Source organism: Taurulus bubalis (assembly GCF_910589615.1).
Source record: "Taurulus bubalis genome assembly, chromosome: 7".
NCBI lineage: Eukaryota > Metazoa > Chordata > Actinopteri > Perciformes > Cottidae > Taurulus > Taurulus bubalis.
The window spans coordinates 29,032,807-29,052,860 of NC_136595.1; the positions used below are offsets into that span (position 1 = coordinate 29,032,807).

Here is a 20,054-nt window from a genome sequence, read left to right on the forward strand (position 1 = left end):
ACCTGAACAGGTAGAGAACAGAGAACCTGGACAGGTAGAGAACATAGAACCTTAACAGGTAGAGAACAGAGAACCTGAACAGGTAGAGAACATAGAACCTTAACAGGTAGAGAACAGAGAACCTGAACAGGTAGAGAACAGAGAACCTGGACAGGTAGAGAACAGAGAACCTGGTAGAGAACCTGAGCAGGTAGAGAACAGAGAACCTGAACAGGTAGAGAACAGAGAACCTGAACAGGTAGAGAACATAGAACCTGGTAGAGAACCTGAGCAGGTAGAGAACATAGAACCTTGTAGAGAACCTGAGCAGGTAGAGAACAGAGAACCTGAGCAGGTAGAGAACAGAGAACCTGAGCAGGTAGAGAACAGAGAACCTGAGCAGGTAGAGAACAGAGAACCTGAGCAGGTAGAGAACAGAGAACCTGAGCAGGTAGAGAACAGAGAACCTGAACAGGTAGAGAACAGAGAACCTGGTAGAGAACCTGAACAGGTAGAGAACAGAGAACCTGGTAGAGAACCTGAGCAGGTAGAGAACAGAGAACCTGAACAGGTAGAGAACAGAGAACCTGGTAGAGAACCTGAACAGGTAGAGAACAGAGAACCTGGACAGGTAGAGAACAGAGAACCTGAGCAGGTAGAGAACAGAGAACCTGGACAGGTAGAGAACATAGAACCTTAACAGGTAGAGAACAGAGAACCTGAACAGGTAGAGAACAGAGAACCTGGACAGGTAGAGAACATAGAACCTTAACAGGTAGAGAACAGAGAACCTGAACAGGTAGAGAACATAGAACCTTAACAGGTAGAGAACAGAGAACCTGAACAGGTAGAGAACAGAGAACCTGGACAGGTAGAGAACAGAGAACCTGGTAGAGAACCTGAGCAGGTAGAGAACAGAGAACCTGAACAGGTAGAGAACAGAGAACCTGAACAGGTAGAGAACATAGAACCTGGTAGAGAACCTGAGCAGGTAGAGAACATAGAACCTTGTAGAGAACCTGAGCAGGTAGAGAACAGAGAACCTGAGCAGGTAGAGAACAGAGAACCTGAGCAGGTAGAGAACATAGAACCTGAGCAGGTAGAGAACAGAGAACCTGAGCAGGTAGAGAACAGAGAACCTGGTAGAGAACCTGAGCAGGTAGAGAACAGAGAACCTGAGCAGGTAGAGAACATAGAACCTGGTAGAGAACCTGAGCAGGTAGAGAACAGAGAACCTGAGCAGGTAGAGAACAGAGAACCTGAGCAGGTAGAGAACAGAGAACCTGAACAGGTAGAGAACAGAGAACCTGGTAGAGAACCTGAACAGGTAGAGAACAGAGAACCTGGTAGAGAACCTGAGCAGGTAGAGAACAGAGAACCTGGTAGAGAACCTGAGCAGGTAGAGAACAGAGAACCTGAACAGGTAGAGAACAGAGAACCTGGTAGAGAACCTGAACAGGTAGAGAACAGAGAACCTGGACAGGTAGAGAACAGAGAACCTGAACAGGTAGAGAACAGAGAACCTGGACAGGTAGAGAACATAGAACCTTTACAGGTAGAGAACAGAGAACCTGGACAGGTAGAGAACAGAGAACCTGAACAGGTAGAGAACAGAGAACCTTAACAGGTAGAGAACAGAGAACCTGAACAGGTAGAGAACAGAGAACCTGAACAGGTAGAGAACAGAGAACCTGGTAGAGAACCTGAGCAGGTGGTAGAGAACAGAGAACCTGGACAGGTAGAGAACAGAGAACCTGAACAGGTAGAGAACAGAGAACCTGGACAGGTAGAGAACATAGAACCTTAACAGGTAGAGAACAGAGAACCTGAACAGGTAGAGAACATAGAACCTTAACAGGTAGAGAACAGAGAACCTGAACAGGTAGAGAACAGAGAACCTGGACAGGTAGAGAACAGAGAACCTGGTAGAGAACCTGAGCAGGTAGAGAACATAGAACCTTGTAGAGAACCTGAGCAGGTAGAGAACAGAGAACCTGAGCAGGTAGAGAACAGAGAACCTGAGCAGGTAGAGAACATAGAACCTGAGCAGGTAGAGAACAGAGAACCTGAGCAGGTAGAGAACAGAGAACCTGGTAGAGAACCTGAGCAGGTAGAGAACAGAGAACCTGAGCAGGTAGAGAACATAGAACCTGGTAGAGAACCTGAGCAGGTAGAGAACAGAGAACCTGAGCAGGTAGAGAACAGAGAACCTGAGCAGGTAGAGAACAGAGAACCTGAACAGGTAGAGAACAGAGAACCTGGTAGAGAACCTGAACAGGTAGAGAACAGAGAACCTGGTAGAGAACCTGAGCAGGTAGAGAACAGAGAACCTGGTAGAGAACCTGAGCAGGTAGAGAACAGAGAACCTGAACAGGTAGAGAACAGAGAACCTGGTAGAGAACCTGAACAGGTAGAGAACAGAGAACCTGGACAGGTAGAGAACAGAGAACCTGAACAGGTAGAGAACAGAGAACCTGGACAGGTAGAGAACATAGAACCTTAACAGGTAGAGAACAGAGAACCTGGACAGGTAGAGAACAGAGAACCTGAACAGGTAGAGAACAGAGAACCTTAACAGGTAGAGAACAGAGAACCTGAACAGGTAGAGAACAGAGAACCTGAACAGGTAGAGAACAGAGAACCTGGTAGAGAACCTGAGCAGGTAGAGAACAGAGAACCTGGACAAGTAGAGAACAGAGAACCTGAACAGGTAGAGAACAGAGAACCTGGACAGGTAGAGAACATAGAACCTTAACAGGTAGAGAACAGAGAACCTGAACAGGTAGAGAACAGAGAACCTGGACAGGTAGAGAACATAGAACCTTAACAGGTAGAGAACAGAGAACCTGAACAGGTAGAGAACAGAGAACCTGGTAGAGAACCTGAGCAGGTAGAGAACAGAGAACCTGAACAGGTAGAGAACAAAGAACCTGAACAGGTAGAGAACATAGAACCTGGTAGAGAACCTGAGCAGGTAGAGAACATAGAACCTTGTAGAGAACCTGAGCAGGTAGAGAACAGAGAACCTGAGCAGGTAGAGAACAGAGAACCTGAGCAGGTAGAGAACATAGAACCTGAGCAGGTAGAGAACAGAGAACCTGAGCAGGTAGAGAACATAGAACCTGGTAGAGAACCTGAGCAGGTAGAGAACAGAGAACCTGAGCAGGTAGAGAACATAGAACCTGGTAGAGAACCTGAGCAGGTAGAGAACAGAGAACCTGAGCAGGTAGAGAACATAGAACCTGAGCAGGTAGAGAACAGAGAACCTGAGCAGGTAGAGAACATAGAACCTGAGCAGGTAGAGAACATAGAACCTGGTAGAGAACCTGAACAGGTAGAGAACAGAGAACCTGGTAGAGAACCTGAGCAGGTAGAGAACATAGAACCTTGTAGAGAACCTGAGCAGGTAGAGAACAGAGAACCTGAGCAGGTAGAGAACATAGAACCTGAGCAGGTAGAGAACAGAGAACCTGAGCAGGTAGAGAACATAGAACCTGGTAGAGAACCTGAACAGGTAGAGAACAGAGTACCTGTATACTACTGTCTAGTTTCAGTTTGATATAAAACAGCTTCTTGTTTTACAAGTTGTGTTGTTATAGTTTTCACTTGTTAAACAGGAAGTGCTCCAGCTTCAGGCAGCTGATTGGTTAGAAGTAAACAACCAAACCTGGTCCAGTTCAGAAGGTTCTGTCTCTGTGAGACACGTCTGGTCCTGGTCTGAACCCGGCAACAGAGACTTTATATCAGCAGCTGAATTCATGAGGTCGGTCGACTCAACAGGAAGTAGATTCACGTCAACACAGGAAACGCTGTTCTTCAGCTTCCTGTCTCCAGCCTGAGCTGCTAGAGAGATTGATGTGTTCACCCTATGCATCCCTACAAAATAAAAGCCTGATACTCTGCATTCCTACAAAATAAAAGTCTGATACTCTTCATTCCTACAAAATAAAAGCCTGATATTCTGCATTCCTACAAAATAAAAGCCTCATACTGCTGCCACGCCCCTGCATTCCTACAAAATAAAAGCCTGATACTGCTGCCACGCCTCTGCATTCCTACAAAATAAAAGCCTCATTCTGCTGCCACGCCTCTGCATTCCTACAAAATAAAAGCCTGATACTGCTGCCACGCCTCTGCATTCCTACAAAATAAAAGCCTCATACTGCTGCCACGCCTCTGCATTCCTACAAAATAAAAGCCTGATACTGCTGCCACGCCTCTGCATTCCTACAAAATAAAAGCCTCATACTGCTGCCACACCTCTGCATTCCTACAAAATAAAAGCCTCATACTGCTGCCACGCCTCTGTGTTCCAACAAAATAAAAGCCTCATACTGCTGCCACACCTCTGCATTCCTACAAAATAAAAGCCTCATACTGCTGCCACGCCTCTGCATTCCTACAAAATAGAAAGCCTCATACTGCTGCCAGATCTCTGCATTCCTACAAAATAAAAGCCTGATACTGCTGCCGCGCCTCTGCATTCCTACAAAATAAAAGCCTCATACTGCTGCCACGCCTCTGCTTTCCTACAAAATAAAAGCCTGATACTGCTGCCACGCCTCTGCATTCCTACAAAATAAAAGCCTGATACTGCTGCCATGCCTCTGCATTCCTACAAAATAAAAGCCTGATACTGCTGCCATGCCTCTGCATTCCTACAAAATAAAAGCCTGATACTGCTGCCATGCCTCTGCATTCCTACAAAATGAAAGCCTGATAGTGAGCTGTATGCTTCCACACCTCACTGATTGAATCCACCTGAGGTCCAGCTGTTGATCACTTGTCCTCAGACGACTCAGCGCTGAGCAGCTCTCCTTAACCCGCTGCATGCTGGGTAGATTTCTGAGCGAGCTGCTCTTCAGCTGTGAAACTGTGAGCCAGCTGTGATATTTGCGGCGGTCCTGTGATATTTAGAGGCAGCGGACTCACTTCACTGGTTCTGAGGTGGTTTTGTCTGTAACCCGTTGGCTGGGATCCTTTGAGAGTTTGTTAGTGTCACCTGGTCACATTTTCCTCCTGTGAAAGGTGATGAAGGTCTTCCTTTCCTTCCTTCCTTTCCTTCCTTCCTTCCCTCCCTCCTTACTAACTTAAAGAGTAGAGAGTAACCGTGACGACACAGTGTGAGTTTGCTTTCCTCATTCGTCCTCTGGACCTGAATCATTGACTTTATTCATCATTTCTGTGCTTTAAAAATAAATAAATCTTTGTCTTGATACATTTAATGTTCTTAACCTGGAAGAAGCTCAGACAAGAAGTGATTTTTTTATCTCACGCCGCTTCCTGTGCATCACTTCCTGTGCATCACTTCCTGTGAATCACTTCCTGTGCATCACTTCCTGTGCATTACTTCCTGTTGAGCTCCTCCACAGTTTGTTTGGTCTCAAAGACTTGTGTGAGTACTGTGTGTGAGTACTGTGTGTGAGTACTGTGTGGACTGTATGTTGCTCGGGGAGTAGAAGCCTCTTCGGACTGTTCCTTTAAGAGCTGGACCCTGCAGGACTCTGGGTAAAGAGCTGGTCTAACTTTATCTGCTGCGTTCAACGAAAGGAATGTTTCTAAAAAACATTCTCAGACGTCCTGCTTTCAATCAGCAGCTGAACCCTGAGGGCAGACAGCCGCCTGGCACAGCTGGTCTGGTCTGGTCTGGTCCGGTCCGGTCCGGTCTGGTCCCGTCCGGTCTGGTCCGGCCTTCATAACAGGTTTCAAGAGGTCTTCTCTTAATTAAAGAATCACTCGATGAAGACTTTAGTGAAGATCTAAAGTTAGACTCCACAGGCAGGAACTTTATCTCCTCCCGTCTCTTGGAGTCCAGGTGCAAAAGAATCTCATGAAGCGAGTCCCACGTTGGTGCTACTGGTGTCACGTTAAGACGTGAGGACGATCAGTGGGATCAATGGGAACGCGTGACGATGGGAACGCGTGACGATCAATGGGAACGCGTGACGATCAATGGGAACGCGTGACGATCAATGGGAACGCGTGACGATCGATGGTAACGCATGACAATCGATGGGAACGCGTGACGATCGATGGAAACGCGTGACAATGGGAACGCGTGACAATGGGAACTCATGACGATGGGAACGTGTGACGATCGATGGGAACGCGTGACGATGGGAACGCGTGACGATGGGAACGCGTGACGATGGGAATGCGTGACGATCAATGGGAACGCGTGACGATGGGAACGCGTGACGATGGGAACGCGTGACGATGGGAACGCGTGACGATCAATGGGAACGCGTGACGATGGGAACGCGTGACGATGGGAACGCGTGACGATGGGAACGCGTGACGATCAATGGGAACGCGTGACGATCAATGGGAACGCGTGACGATCAATGGGAACGCGTGACGATCAATGGGAATGTGTGACGATGGGAACGTGTGACGATGGGAACGCATGACGATCAATGGGAACGCGTGACGATGGGAACGCGTGACGATGGGAACGCGTAGCGATTAATGGGAACGCGTGACGATGGGAACGCGTGACGATGGGAACGCGTGACGATCAATGGGAACGCGTGACGATGGGAACGCGTGACGATGGGAACGCGTGACGATCAATGGGAACGCGTGACGATGGGAACGCGTGACGATGGGAACGCGTGACGATCAATGGGAACGCGTGACGATGGGAACGCGTGACAATCAATGGGAATGCGTGACGATCAATGGGAACGCGTGACAATGGGAACGCGTGACGATCAATGGGAACGCGTGACGATGGGAACGCATGACGATCAATGGGAACGCGTGACGATCAATGGGAACGCGTGACGATCAATGGGAACGCGTGACAATCGATGGGAATGTGTGACGATCAATGGGAACGCATGACAATCGATGGTAACGCGTGACGATCAATGGGAATGCGTGACGATCAATGGGAACGCGTGACAATGGGAACGCGTGACGATCATCACAAGCGAGCATCACAAGCGTGACGATCAATGGGAACGCGTGACGATCAATGGGAACGCGTGACGATGGGAACGCATGACGATCAATGGGAACGCGTGACGATCAATGGGAACGCGTAACGATCAATGGGAACGCGTGACGATGGGAACGCGTGACGATGGGAACGCGTGACGATCAATGGGAACACATGACGATCAATGGGAATGCGTGACGATCAATGGGAACGCGTGACGATCAATGGGAATGCGTGACAATGGGAACGCATGACGATGGGAACACGTGACGATCGATGGGAACGCGTGACGATCGATGGGAATGCATGACGATCAATGGGAACGCGTGACGATGGGAACGCATGACGATGGTAACGCATGACGATGGGAACGCGTGACGATGGGAACGCGTGACAATCAATGGGAACGCGTGACGATCAATGGGAACGCATGACGATCAATGGGAACGCGTGACGATCAATGGGAACGCGTGACAATCGATGGTAACGCGTGACGATCAATGGGAACGCGTGACGATCAATGGGAATGCGTGACAATCGATGGTAACGCGTGACAATCGATGGGAATGCGTGACGATCAATGGGAACGCGTGACAATCGATGGTAACGCGTGACGATCAATGGGAATGCGTGACGATCAATGGGAACGCGTGACAATGGGAATGCGTGACGATCAATGGGAACGCATGACAATCGATGGGAACGCGTGACGATCGATGGAAACGCGTGACAAAGGGAACGCATGACGATGGGAACGCGTGACGATCGATGGGAACGCGTGACGATGGGAACGCGTGACGATGGGAATGCGTGACGATCAATGGGAACGCGTGACGATGGGAACGCGTGACGATGGAAACGCGTGACGATCAATGGGAACGCGTGACGATCAATGGGAACGCGTGACGATCAATGGGAACGCGTGACAATCGATGGTAACGCGTGACGATCGATGGGAACGCGTGACGATCAATGGGAATGCGTGACAATCGATGGTAACGCGTGACAATCGATGGGAATGCGTGACGATCAATGGGAACGCGTGACAATGGGAATGCGTGACGATCAATGGCAACGCATGACAATCGATGGGAACGCGTGACGATCGATGGAAACGCGTGACAATGGGAACGCATGACGATGGGAACGCGTGACGATCGATGGGAACGCGTGACGATGGGAACGCGTGACGATGGGAATGCGTGACGATCAATGGGAACGCGTGACGATGGGAACGCGTGACGATGGGAACGCGTGACGATGGGAACGCGTGACGATCAATGGGAACGCGTGACGATCAATGGGAACGCGTGACGATCAATGGGAACGCGTGACGATCAACGGGAATGTGTGACGATGGGAACGTGTGACGATGGGAACGCATGACGATCAATGGGAACGCGTGACGATGGGAACGCGTGACGATGGGAACGCGTAACGATTAATGGGAACGCGTGACGATGGGAACGCGTGACGATGGGAACGCGTGACGATGGGAACGCGTGACGATCAATGGGAACGCGTGACGATGGGAACGCGTGACGATGGGAACGCGTGACGATCAATGGGAACGCGTGACGATGGGAACGCGTGACGATGGGAACGCGTGACGATCAATGGGAACGCGTGACGATGGGAACGTTTGACAATCAATGGGAATGCGTGACGATCAATGGGAACGCGTGACGATCAATGGGAATGCGTGACAATGGGAACGCATGACGATGGGAACACGTGACGATCGATGGGAACGCGTGACGATCGATGGGAATGCATGACGATCAATGGGAACGCGTGACGATGGGAACGCATGACGATGGTAACGCATGACGATGGGAACGCGTGACGATGGGAACGCGTGACAATCAATGGGAACGCGTGACGATCAATGGGAACGCATGACGATCAATGGGAACGCGTGACGATCAATGGGAACGCGTGACAATCGATGGTAACGCGTGACGATCAATGGGAACGCGTGACGATCAATGGGAATGCGTGACAATCGATGGTAACGCGTGACAATCGATGGGAATGCGTGACGATCAATGGGAACGCGTGACAATCGATGGTAACGCGTGACGATCAATGGGAATGCGTGACGATCAATGGGAACGCGTGACAATGGGAATGCGTGACGATCAATGGGAACGCATGACAATCGATGGGAACGCGTGACGATCGATGGAAACGCGTGACAAAGGGAACGCATGACGATGGGAACGCGTGACGATCGATGGGAACGCGTGACGATGGGAACGCGTGACGATGGGAATGCGTGACGATCAATGGGAACGCGTGACGATGGGAACGCGTGACGATGGAAACGCGTGACGATCAATGGGAACGCGTGACGATCAATGGGAACGCGTGACGATCAATGGGAACGCGTGACAATCGATGGTAACGCGTGACGATCGATGGGAACGCGTGACGATCAATGGGAATGCGTGACAATCGATGGTAACGCGTGACAATCGATGGGAATGCGTGACGATCAATGGGAACGCGTGACAATGGGAATGCGTGACGATCAATGGCAACGCATGACAATCGATGGGAACGCGTGACGATCGATGGAAACGCGTGACAATGGGAACGCATGACGATGGGAACGCGTGACGATCGATGGGAACGCGTGACGATGGGAACGCGTGACGATGGGAATGCGTGACGATCAATGGGAACGCGTGACGATGGGAACGCGTGACGATGGGAACGCGTGACGATGGGAACGCGTGACGATCAATGGGAACGCGTGACGATCAATGGGAACGCGTGACGATCAATGGGAACGCGTGACGATCAACGGGAATGTGTGACGATGGGAACGTGTGACGATGGGAACGCATGACGATCAATGGGAACGCGTGACGATGGGAACGCGTGACGATGGGAACGCGTAACGATTAATGGGAACGCGTGACGATGGGAACGCGTGACGATGGGAACGCGTGACGATGGGAACGCGTGACGATCAATGGGAACGCGTGACGATGGGAACGCGTGACGATGGGAACGCGTGACGATCAATGGGAACGCGTGACGATGGGAACGCGTGACGATGGGAACGCGTGACGATCAATGGGAACGCGTGACGATGGGAACGTTTGACAATCAATGGGAATGCGTGACGATCAATGGGAACGCGTGACAATGGGAACGCGTGACGATCAATGGGAACGCGTGACGATGGGAACGCATGACGATCAATGGGAACGCGTGACGATCAATGGGAACGCGTGACGATCAATGGGAACGCGTGACAATCGATGGGAATGTGTGACGATCAATGGGAACGCATGACAATCGATGGTAACGCGTGACGATCAATGGGAATGCGTGACGATCAATGGGAACGCGTGACAATGGGAACGCGTGACGATCATCACAAGCGAGCATCACAAGCGTGACGATCAATGGGAACGCGTGACGATGGGAACGCATGACGATCAATGGGAACGCGTGACGATCAATGGGAACGCGTGACGATGGGAACGCGTGACGATCAATGGGAACGCGTGACGATCAATGGGAACGCGTAACGATCAATGGGAACGCGTGACGATGGGAACGCGTGACGATGGGAACGCGTGACGATGGGAACGCGTGACGATCAATGGGAACACATGACGATCAATGGGAATGCGTGACGATCAATGGGAACGCGTGACGATCAATGGGAATGCGTGACAATGGGAACGCATGACGATGGGAACACGTGACGATCGATGGGAACGCGTGACGATCGATGGGAATGCATGACGATCAATGGGAACGCGTGACGATGGGAACGCATGACGATGGTAACGCATGACGATGGGAACGCGTGACGATGGGAACGCGTGACAATCAATGGGAACGCGTGACGATCAATGGGAACGCATGACGATCAATGGGAACGCGTGACGATCAATGGGAACGCGTGACAATCGATGGTAACGCGTGACGATCAATGGGAACGCGTGACGATCAATGGGAATGCGTGACAATCGATGGTAACGCGTGACAATCGATGGGAATGCGTGACGATCAATGGGAACGCGTGACAATCGATGGTAACGCGTGACGATCAATGGGAATGCGTGACGATCAATGGGAACGCGTGACAATGGGAATGCGTGACGATCAATGGGAACGCATGACAATCGATGGGAACGCGTGACGATCGATGGAAACGCGTGACAAAGGGAACGCATGACGATGGGAACGCGTGACGATCGATGGGAACGCGTGACGATGGGAACGCGTGACGATGGGAATGCGTGACGATCAATGGGAACGCGTGACGATGGGAACGCGTGACGATGGAAACGCGTGACGATCAATGGGAACGCGTGACGATCAATGGGAACGCGTGACGATCAATGGGAACGCGTGACAATCGATGGTAACGCGTGACGATCGATGGGAACGCGTGACGATCAATGGGAATGCGTGACAATCGATGGTAACGCGTGACAATCGATGGGAATGCGTGACGATCAATGGGAACGCGTGACAATGGGAATGCGTGACGATCAATGGCAACGCATGACAATCGATGGGAACGCGTGACGATCGATGGAAACGCGTGACAATGGGAACGCATGACGATGGGAACGCGTGACGATCGATGGGAACGCGTGACGATGGGAACGCGTGACGATGGGAATGCGTGACGATCAATGGGAACGCGTGACGATGGGAACGCGTGACGATGGGAACGCGTGACGATCAATGGGAACGCGTGACGATTAATGGGAACGCGTGACGATCAATGGGAACGCGTGACGATGGGAACGCGTGACGATCAATGGGAACGCGTGACGATCAATGGGAACGCGTGACGATCAATGGGAACGTGTGACGATGGGAACGTGTGACGATGGGAACGCATGACGATCAATGGGAACGCGTGACGATGGGAACGCGTGACGATCAATGGGAACGCGTGACGATTAATGGGAACGCGTGACGATCAATGGGAACGCGTGACAATGGGAACGCGTGACGATCAATGGGAACGCGTGACGATGGGAACGCGTGACGATCAATGGGAACACGTGACGATCAATGGGAACGCGTGACGATCAATGGGAATGTGTGACGATTAATGGGAACGCGTGACGATCAATGGGAACGTGTGACGATGGGAACGCATGACGATCAATGGGAACGCGTGACGATGGGAACGCGTAACGATCAATGGGAACGCATGACGATGGGAACGCGTGACGATCGATGGGAACGCGTGACAATGGGAATGCGTGACGATCAATGGCAACGCATGACAATCGATGGGAACGCGTGACGATCGATGGAAACGCGTGACAATGGGAACGCATGACGATGGGAACGCGTGACGATCGATGGGAACGCGTGACGATGGGAACGCGTGACGATGGGAATGCGTGACGATCAATGGGAACGTATGACGATGGGAACGCGTGACAATGGGAACGCGTGACGATCAATGGGAACGCGTGACGATTAATGGGAACGCGTGACGATCAATGGGAACGCGTGACGATGGGAACGCGTGACGATCAATGGGAACGCGTGACGATCAATGGGAACGCGTGACGATCAATGGGAACGTGTGACGATGGGAACGCGTGACGATCAATGGGAACGCGTGACGATTAATGGGAACGCGTGACGATCAATGGGAACGCGTGACGATGGGAACGCGTGACGATCAATGGGAACGCGTGACGATCAATGGGAACGCGTGACGATCAATGGGAATGTGTGACGATTAATGGAAACGCGTGACGATCAATGGGAACGTGTGACGATGGGAACGCATGGCGATCAATGGGAACGCGTGACGATGGGAACGCGTAACGATCAATGGGAACGCATGACGATGGGAACGCGTGACGATCGATGGGAACGCGTGACGATGGGAACGCGTGACGATGGGAATGCGTGACGATCAATGGGAACGCGTGACGATTAATGAGAACGCGTGACGATCAATGGGAACGCGTGACGATGGGAACGCGTGACGATCAATGGGAACGCGTGACGATCAATGGGAACGCGTGACGATCAATGGGAACGTGTGACGATGGGAACGCATGACGATCAATGGGAACGCGTGACGATGGGAACGCGTAACGATCAATGGGAACGCGTGACGATGGGAACGCGTGACGATGGGAACGCGTGACGATCAATGGGAACGCGTGACGATGGGAACGCGTGACAATCAATGGGAATGCGTGACGATCAATGGGAACGCGTGACAATGGGAACGCGTGACGATCAATGGGAACGCGTGACGATTGGAACGCATGACGATCAATGGGAACGCGTGACGATCAATGGGAACGCGTGATGATGGGAACGCGTGACGATTAATGGGAACGCGTGACGATCAATGGGAACGCGTGACGATGGGAACGCGTGACGATCAATGGGAACGCGTGACGATCAATGGGAACGCGTGACGATCAATGGGAATGTGTGACGATTAATGGGAACGCGTGACGATCAATGGGAACGTGTGACGATGGGAACGCATGACGATCAATGGGAACGCGTGACGATGGGAACGCGTAACGATCAATGGGAACGCATGACGATGGGAACGCGTGACGATCGATGGGAACGCGTGACGATGGGAACGCGTGACGATGGGAATGCGTGACGATCAATGGGAACGCGTGACGATGGGAACGCGTGACGATCAATGGGAACGCGTGACGATTAATTGGAACGCGTGACGATCAATGGGAACGCGTGACGATGGGAACGCGTGACGATCAATGGGAACGCGTGACGATCAATGGGAACGCGTGACGATCAATGGGAACGTGTGACGATGGGAACGCATGACGATCAATGAGAACGCGTGACGATGGGAACGCGTAACGATCAATGGGAACGCGTGACGATGGGAACGCGTGACGATGGGAACGCGTGACGATGGGAACGCGTGACGATGGGAACGCGTGACGATCAATGGGAACGCGTGACGATGGGAACGCGTGACAATCAATGGGAATGCGTGACGATCAATGGGAACGCTTGACAATGGGAACGCGTGACGATCAATGGGAACGCGTGATGATGGGAACGCGTGACGATTAATGGGAACGCGTGACGATCAATGGGAACGCGTGACGATTAATGGGAACGCGTGACGATCAATGGGAACGCGTGACGATCAATGGGAACGCGTGACGATCAATGGGAACGCGTGACGATCAATGGGAACGCGTGACAATCGATGGTAACGCGTGACGATCGATGGGAACGCGTGACGATCAATGGTAACGCGTGACAATCGATGGGAATGTGTGACGATCAATGGGAACGCGTGACAATCGATGGTAACGCGTGACAATCAATGGGAATGCGTGACGATCAATGGGAACGCGTGACGATCAATGGGAATGCGTGACAATCAATGGGAATGCGTGACGATCAATGGGAACGCGTGACAATGGGAACGCGTGACGATCAATGGGAATGCGTGACAATCAATGGGAATGCGTGACGATCAATGGGAACGCGTGACAATGGTAACGCGTGACAATCAATGGGAATGCGTGACAATCAATGGGAATGCGTGACGATCAATGGGAACGCGTGACAATGGGAACGCGTGACGATCAATGGGAACGCATGACAATCGATGGGAACGCGTGACGATCGATGGAAACGCGTGACAATGGGAACGAATGACGATGGGAACGCGTGACGATCGATGGGAACGTGTGACGATGGGAACGCGTGACGATGGGAATGCGTGACGATCAATGGGAACGCGTGACGATCAATGGGAACGCGTGACGATCAATGGGAACGCGTGACGATGGGAACGCGTGACGATCAATGGGAACGCGTGACGATCAATGGGAACGCGTGACGATCAATGGGAACGCGTGACGATCAATGGGAACGCGTGACGAAGGGAACGCGTGACGATGGGAACGCGTGACGATGGGAACGCGTGACGATGGTAACGCATGACGATGGGAACGCATGACGATGGGAACGCATGACGATGGTAACGCATGACGATGGGAACGCGTGACGATCAATGGGAACACGTGACGATCAATGGGAATGCGTGACGATGGGAACGCGTGACGATCAGTGGGAACGCGTGACGATGAGTGCTAAATGAGGCTCTAATGCTGAGGAGAGAATAATCTACTTATTCTTCTTCTTCTTCGTTGGTGCTGCAGGAGGTCCTGAACGGGAACATCAGCGTCCTGCAGCTGAGCGTGGAGACGCTCCAGCAGACGGAGTTCAACCTCTCGGCTCAGATCGTCCTGCGGGAAGGTAAAGCTCATGTTAATAACATTATAATAACATGTTAATAACATGATATAATATGTTAATAACAATATATAACATTTATAATAAGTTAATAACATGTTAATAACATGTTAATAACATTATAATAAGACTCTCGGCTCAGATCGTCCTGCAGGAAGGTAAAGCTCATGTTAATAACATTATAATAACATGTTAATAACATTATATAATATGTTAATAACATTATATAATATGTTAATAACATTATATAACATGTTAATAACATTATAATAACATTATAATACCATGTTAATAACATTATAATACCATGCTAATAACATTATACTACCATGTTGATAACATTATAATGACATTATAATAAGACTCTCGGCCTGCAGGAAGGTAACCCTCAGTAGGAAACTCGCGGTCGCGCCATGAAAGGAGCCTTCTGGGCCCAGCTTTCCCGTTGCCATGGCCACCGTGAGTCAGAGTAAACAAACAGGAATGTGTTTCAGCTCCGAGAGGAAAGTCTGCTTCAAACCTCAGAAACCACGAGATAGAAATATAACTCTATAAATACTGTAAACAAACAACAACAACAATTTGCTGCCAGAAGAAAGAAAAGTAAAGAAATAAGAAGTAAAGAAGTAAAGAAATAAGAAGTAAAGAAATAAAGAAATAAGAAGTAAAGAAATAAAGAAATAAGAAGTAATGAAATAAAGAAGTAAAGAAATAACTACAGAAATAGAAAGAAGGAATTAACAAAATATATTATACATATTTTAATGATTACATTAAGACAGCACAGGAGCATGCTGGGAAGTGGAAACCTTGTTTAAGGAGGAGAAACAGCACAGGCGCATGCTGGGAAGGGAGGAAGACTTTAATGCAGTGACTTCCTGCTGTGAATCAGCGGCGGGAAACAAGGCTTCCTGTTAGGAGAAGATATGAACAGCATTGTGTGATAAACATCACTCACACATTTATGTTTTATAACAACAGCACATGTTTATAACATTATGATAACACCACATGCTGATAACACAGTGGTTCTCAAACTGTGGGGCGCGACCCTCTAGTGGGGCGCGGAGGTATGACAGGTTGGCCGCGGGGCGATGCAGATTATTAAAAAAAGTGTCCTTGAAGTGTCCTTGCTCAAGGTCACTTCAACATGAAACTATGGAGAACAGGATGAACCGCTACCTTCTGGTTTCAGGACGAACTCTCCATGAACATGATAACTTTACATAGTACAAAAGTACAAAGTACACAGACATAAACGTCAAATAAATAAATACATGGTGAGTGCCTGTACTTTCATGGAAATGTTTCCGTTAGCAGGTTACAATGCTCATGCACGACTCAACCATTCTTGCCGTTTTGCGAAAAGCCTCCATGAGATCTTTTCTGCTGTTGTCTCTCAAAACAGAATATAGATCTAAGCTCAACATTGAGCATTAATTGCATTAATAACATTATGATAACATGTTAGTAACATTATGATAACATGTTAATAACATTATGATGACATGTTAAAAACATGTTCATGACACGTGTTGTCCCCCAGACCACATCGAGGCCCTGCAGCAGAACCTGACCGAGGTGGGCCACCTGGCCCGGTCCTACTCCAACCTGAGAGCGGCGGCGGAGAGTCAGATGCTGGCGGCTCAGAGTCGGACCGGGGCCTGCGAGTCCCGGCAGCAGTACCTGCAGAAGCAGCTGTGAGTCCACATCCGCCTGGTCCGCATGCAGACCTGTAACAGACCTGTAACGGACCTATAACAGATCTCTAACAGATATGTAACAGACATGTAACAGACCTGTAACAGACTTCTAACAGACATGTAACAGACCTGTAACAGACCTGTAACAGACCTATACCAGACCTATAACAGACCTCTAACAGACATGTAACAGACCTGTAACAGACCTCTAACAGACCTCTAACAGACATGTAACAGACATGTAACAGACCTCTAACAGACCTCTAACAGACCTGTAACAGACCTCTAACAGACCTCTTACAGACTTCTAACAGACCTCTAACAGACCTCTAACAGACATGTAACATACCTCTAACAGACCTCTAACAGACCTGTAACAGACATGTAACAGACCTATAACAGACTTGTAACAGACCTCTAACATACCTGTAACAGACATGTAACAGACCTCTAACAGACCTGTAACAGACCTGTAACAGACCTCTAACATACCTCTAACAGACATGTAACATACCTCTAACAGACCTGTAGCAGACCTCTAACAGGCCTGTAACAGACCTCTAACAGACCTGTAACAGACCTCTAACAGGCCTGTAACAGACCTCTAACAGACCTCTAACAGACATGTAACAGCCATGTAACAGACCTCTAACAGACCTGTAACAGACCTGTAACAGACTTCTAACAGACCTCTAACAGACCTGTAACAGACCTGTAACAGACTTCTAACAGACCTCTAACAGACCTGTAACAGACCTCAAAAGGACATGTAACAGACCTCTAACAGACCTGTAACAGACCTCTAACAGACCTCTTACAGACTTCTAACAGACCTCAAACAGACATGTAACAGACCTCTAACAGACATGTAACAGACATGTAACAGACCTCTAACAGACTTGTAACAGACCTCTAACAGACCTGTAACAGACATGTAACAGACCTCTAACAGACCTCTAACAGACTTGTAACAGACCTGTAACAGACATGTAACAGACATGTAACAGACCTATTGACAGACATGTAACAGACCTCTAACAGACCTATAACAGGCATGTAACAGACATGTAACAGACCTATAACATACCTATAACAGACCTGTAACAGACATGTAACAGACCTATTGACAGACATGTAACAGACCTCTATCAGACCTATAACAGGCATGTAACAGACATCTAACAGACCTATAACATACCTATAACAGACCTGTAACAGACATGTAACAGGCATCTAACAGACATGTAACAGACATGTAACAGTGTGTGTGTGTGTGTGTGTGTGTGTGTGTGTGTGTGTGTGTGTGTGTGTGTGACAGGCTGAAGTGTAAGGACGTGGACTCTGAAGCTCCTCAGGAGGCGCAGCAGGACCCTTCGTCCTCCTCTTCCTCCCTCTCTGGACTTCCTGTCCTGGTGCTGTTGGTCTGCAGCGCTCTGCATCTGATCCCCTGTAAGAACTCACATATCCTGCTGCACCCGAACGCATCATTTATAATAATTATTGATGTTTTTATGAGAGATCGTTGTTTCTTTTACTCTCAGATCAGTGAGAGCAGCTCCTCCTGCTGGTGGGATACTGTCACTGCAGGGACATTCAATATTATTATTAAAATACAACTGAGCAGGAAAAATATCAATAAAGAATCTTCAGATCAACAAGTTATTATCCAATAAGTGCAGGCCATTAATATCTATTCATATGTAATAACTACTTTTATTCCAACATTATCTATTAAATAATTATCATCATCTGGAACTTTTTTCTCATTAATCGTTTAGGAGACAGAAATGTCCGTTAAACAAACGTCACTGAGTCTTTTATTAATGCTGCAATAACCCATAATGATGAAACCATGTTTCAGGAGGAGGCGGAGCCTAAACAGACCACATGACTGCTGCACTTCCTGTCTGAAGCTTCGTCTTCTTCACCACTGAGTTCCTCTGAAGCTCAACGCCGCTTCGTCACATTTATCTTCTTCTTTCTTTTAAATGGTTTATTTAATAAGGGCACATTAATACAACATTTCTGTTAAATGTGCCAGAGTTAGCCAAAAGGCTATTTTCTTAATATTAATATTGAACATAAATCCTCCCTCAGTTTTTACATTGATTTAAATTAATTTAAAGAATAAATATAACTTCAGAGAATGAAACTTTCCGCAGAGAGAAAGCGACTTCTTGTTTTTAAACAGAATATTTCCTCTGAGATGAAGTACAAAGTGAGAGTACTGAAGTAAAGTACAAGTACCTCACTCAGTACTTCAGAGCAGTACTTGAGTAAATGTACATGCTGGTGCATTCAGGGACATCAGAGATTTGAGAATCCGCTGCTGTGAGAAACAGAAATAATGACGCATGGGTTTATTCCCAGAATGCAGCATGTTCTCTCTGCTTAAGCAGCTGTGTTATGAAGAGAAAGTTAGACTTTCACAATAAGAGCCTCTCTTCATTAAAACCAGTGGAATCAATAAAGACTAACGGAGGAGAAAGTGAAGCTTATTTCCTGCTTTTTCCTGACGGTTACATCTGGTTCACAGAGAATAAACGTGAGCTGAAGGTCGTCTCAAGGTCAGCAGATATGATCAATAACACCTGAGACCTGAACAGCTGATCCACAATCTGTGTTTGCGTTTGTTTGTTTGTTTGTTTGTTTGTTTGTTTGTTTGTTTGTTTGGGTCATTATGATGACGAATAAAAACAAAGAGTTTTAAACTGATCTCTTTGTCCTGATTTACCGAAAGTTTAAAGTTTATTATTATATCATAATATCATTAATATCTCATGAATTACTATCATCTAGAAGATATAGAGGAGTATCTGCCTGATTAGTGCATGTGAGCGTGCATGTGAGCGTGCATGGTGATGTTGTGGTGGAGTAGGTAAGTACATGAAAGTACTCATGATGTACTTCACGTGTATCAGTGTGATCGTGTTTATGGATCAATAGATCCGTCTTCTGTGTGAGAGTCACACGGGTTTTTTTTCCCACAGTTCAGACCCTCAGGATGAACTGAGGTCATGGGGTCGGGAGGGGGCGGGGCCTGTCACTAACAAGCCAATGATGAGTGGGCGTGGAGCCAAAGACTGATAAACATCTCAGCCAATCAGACGACCCGGAGAGAGAGACAACAGTAACAGGTCCCTGAGGACAGA

The 20,054-nt window shown here is 48.8% G+C and overlaps 1 protein-coding gene across 1 annotated transcript in view; it reads left to right on the forward strand.

Annotated features, from left to right (window-relative positions):
• The window catches only part of LOC306738678 (uncharacterized protein), a 23,040-nt gene extending 3,427 nt beyond the window's left edge, over positions 1-19,613 (forward strand). Inside the window, exons 2-5 of the mRNA XM_079220567.1 lie at positions 15,106-15,202; positions 16,746-16,899; positions 18,221-18,351; positions 18,764-19,613. Coding sequence (XP_079076693.1) covers positions 15,106-15,202; positions 16,746-16,899; positions 18,221-18,351; positions 18,764-18,765 — 384 coding nt within the window. The 3' untranslated portion in view covers positions 18,766-19,613. The remainder of the gene's footprint in view (positions 1-15,105; positions 15,203-16,745; positions 16,900-18,220; positions 18,352-18,763) is intronic.
• The last annotated feature ends 441 nt before the right edge of the window (positions 19,614-20,054 follow it).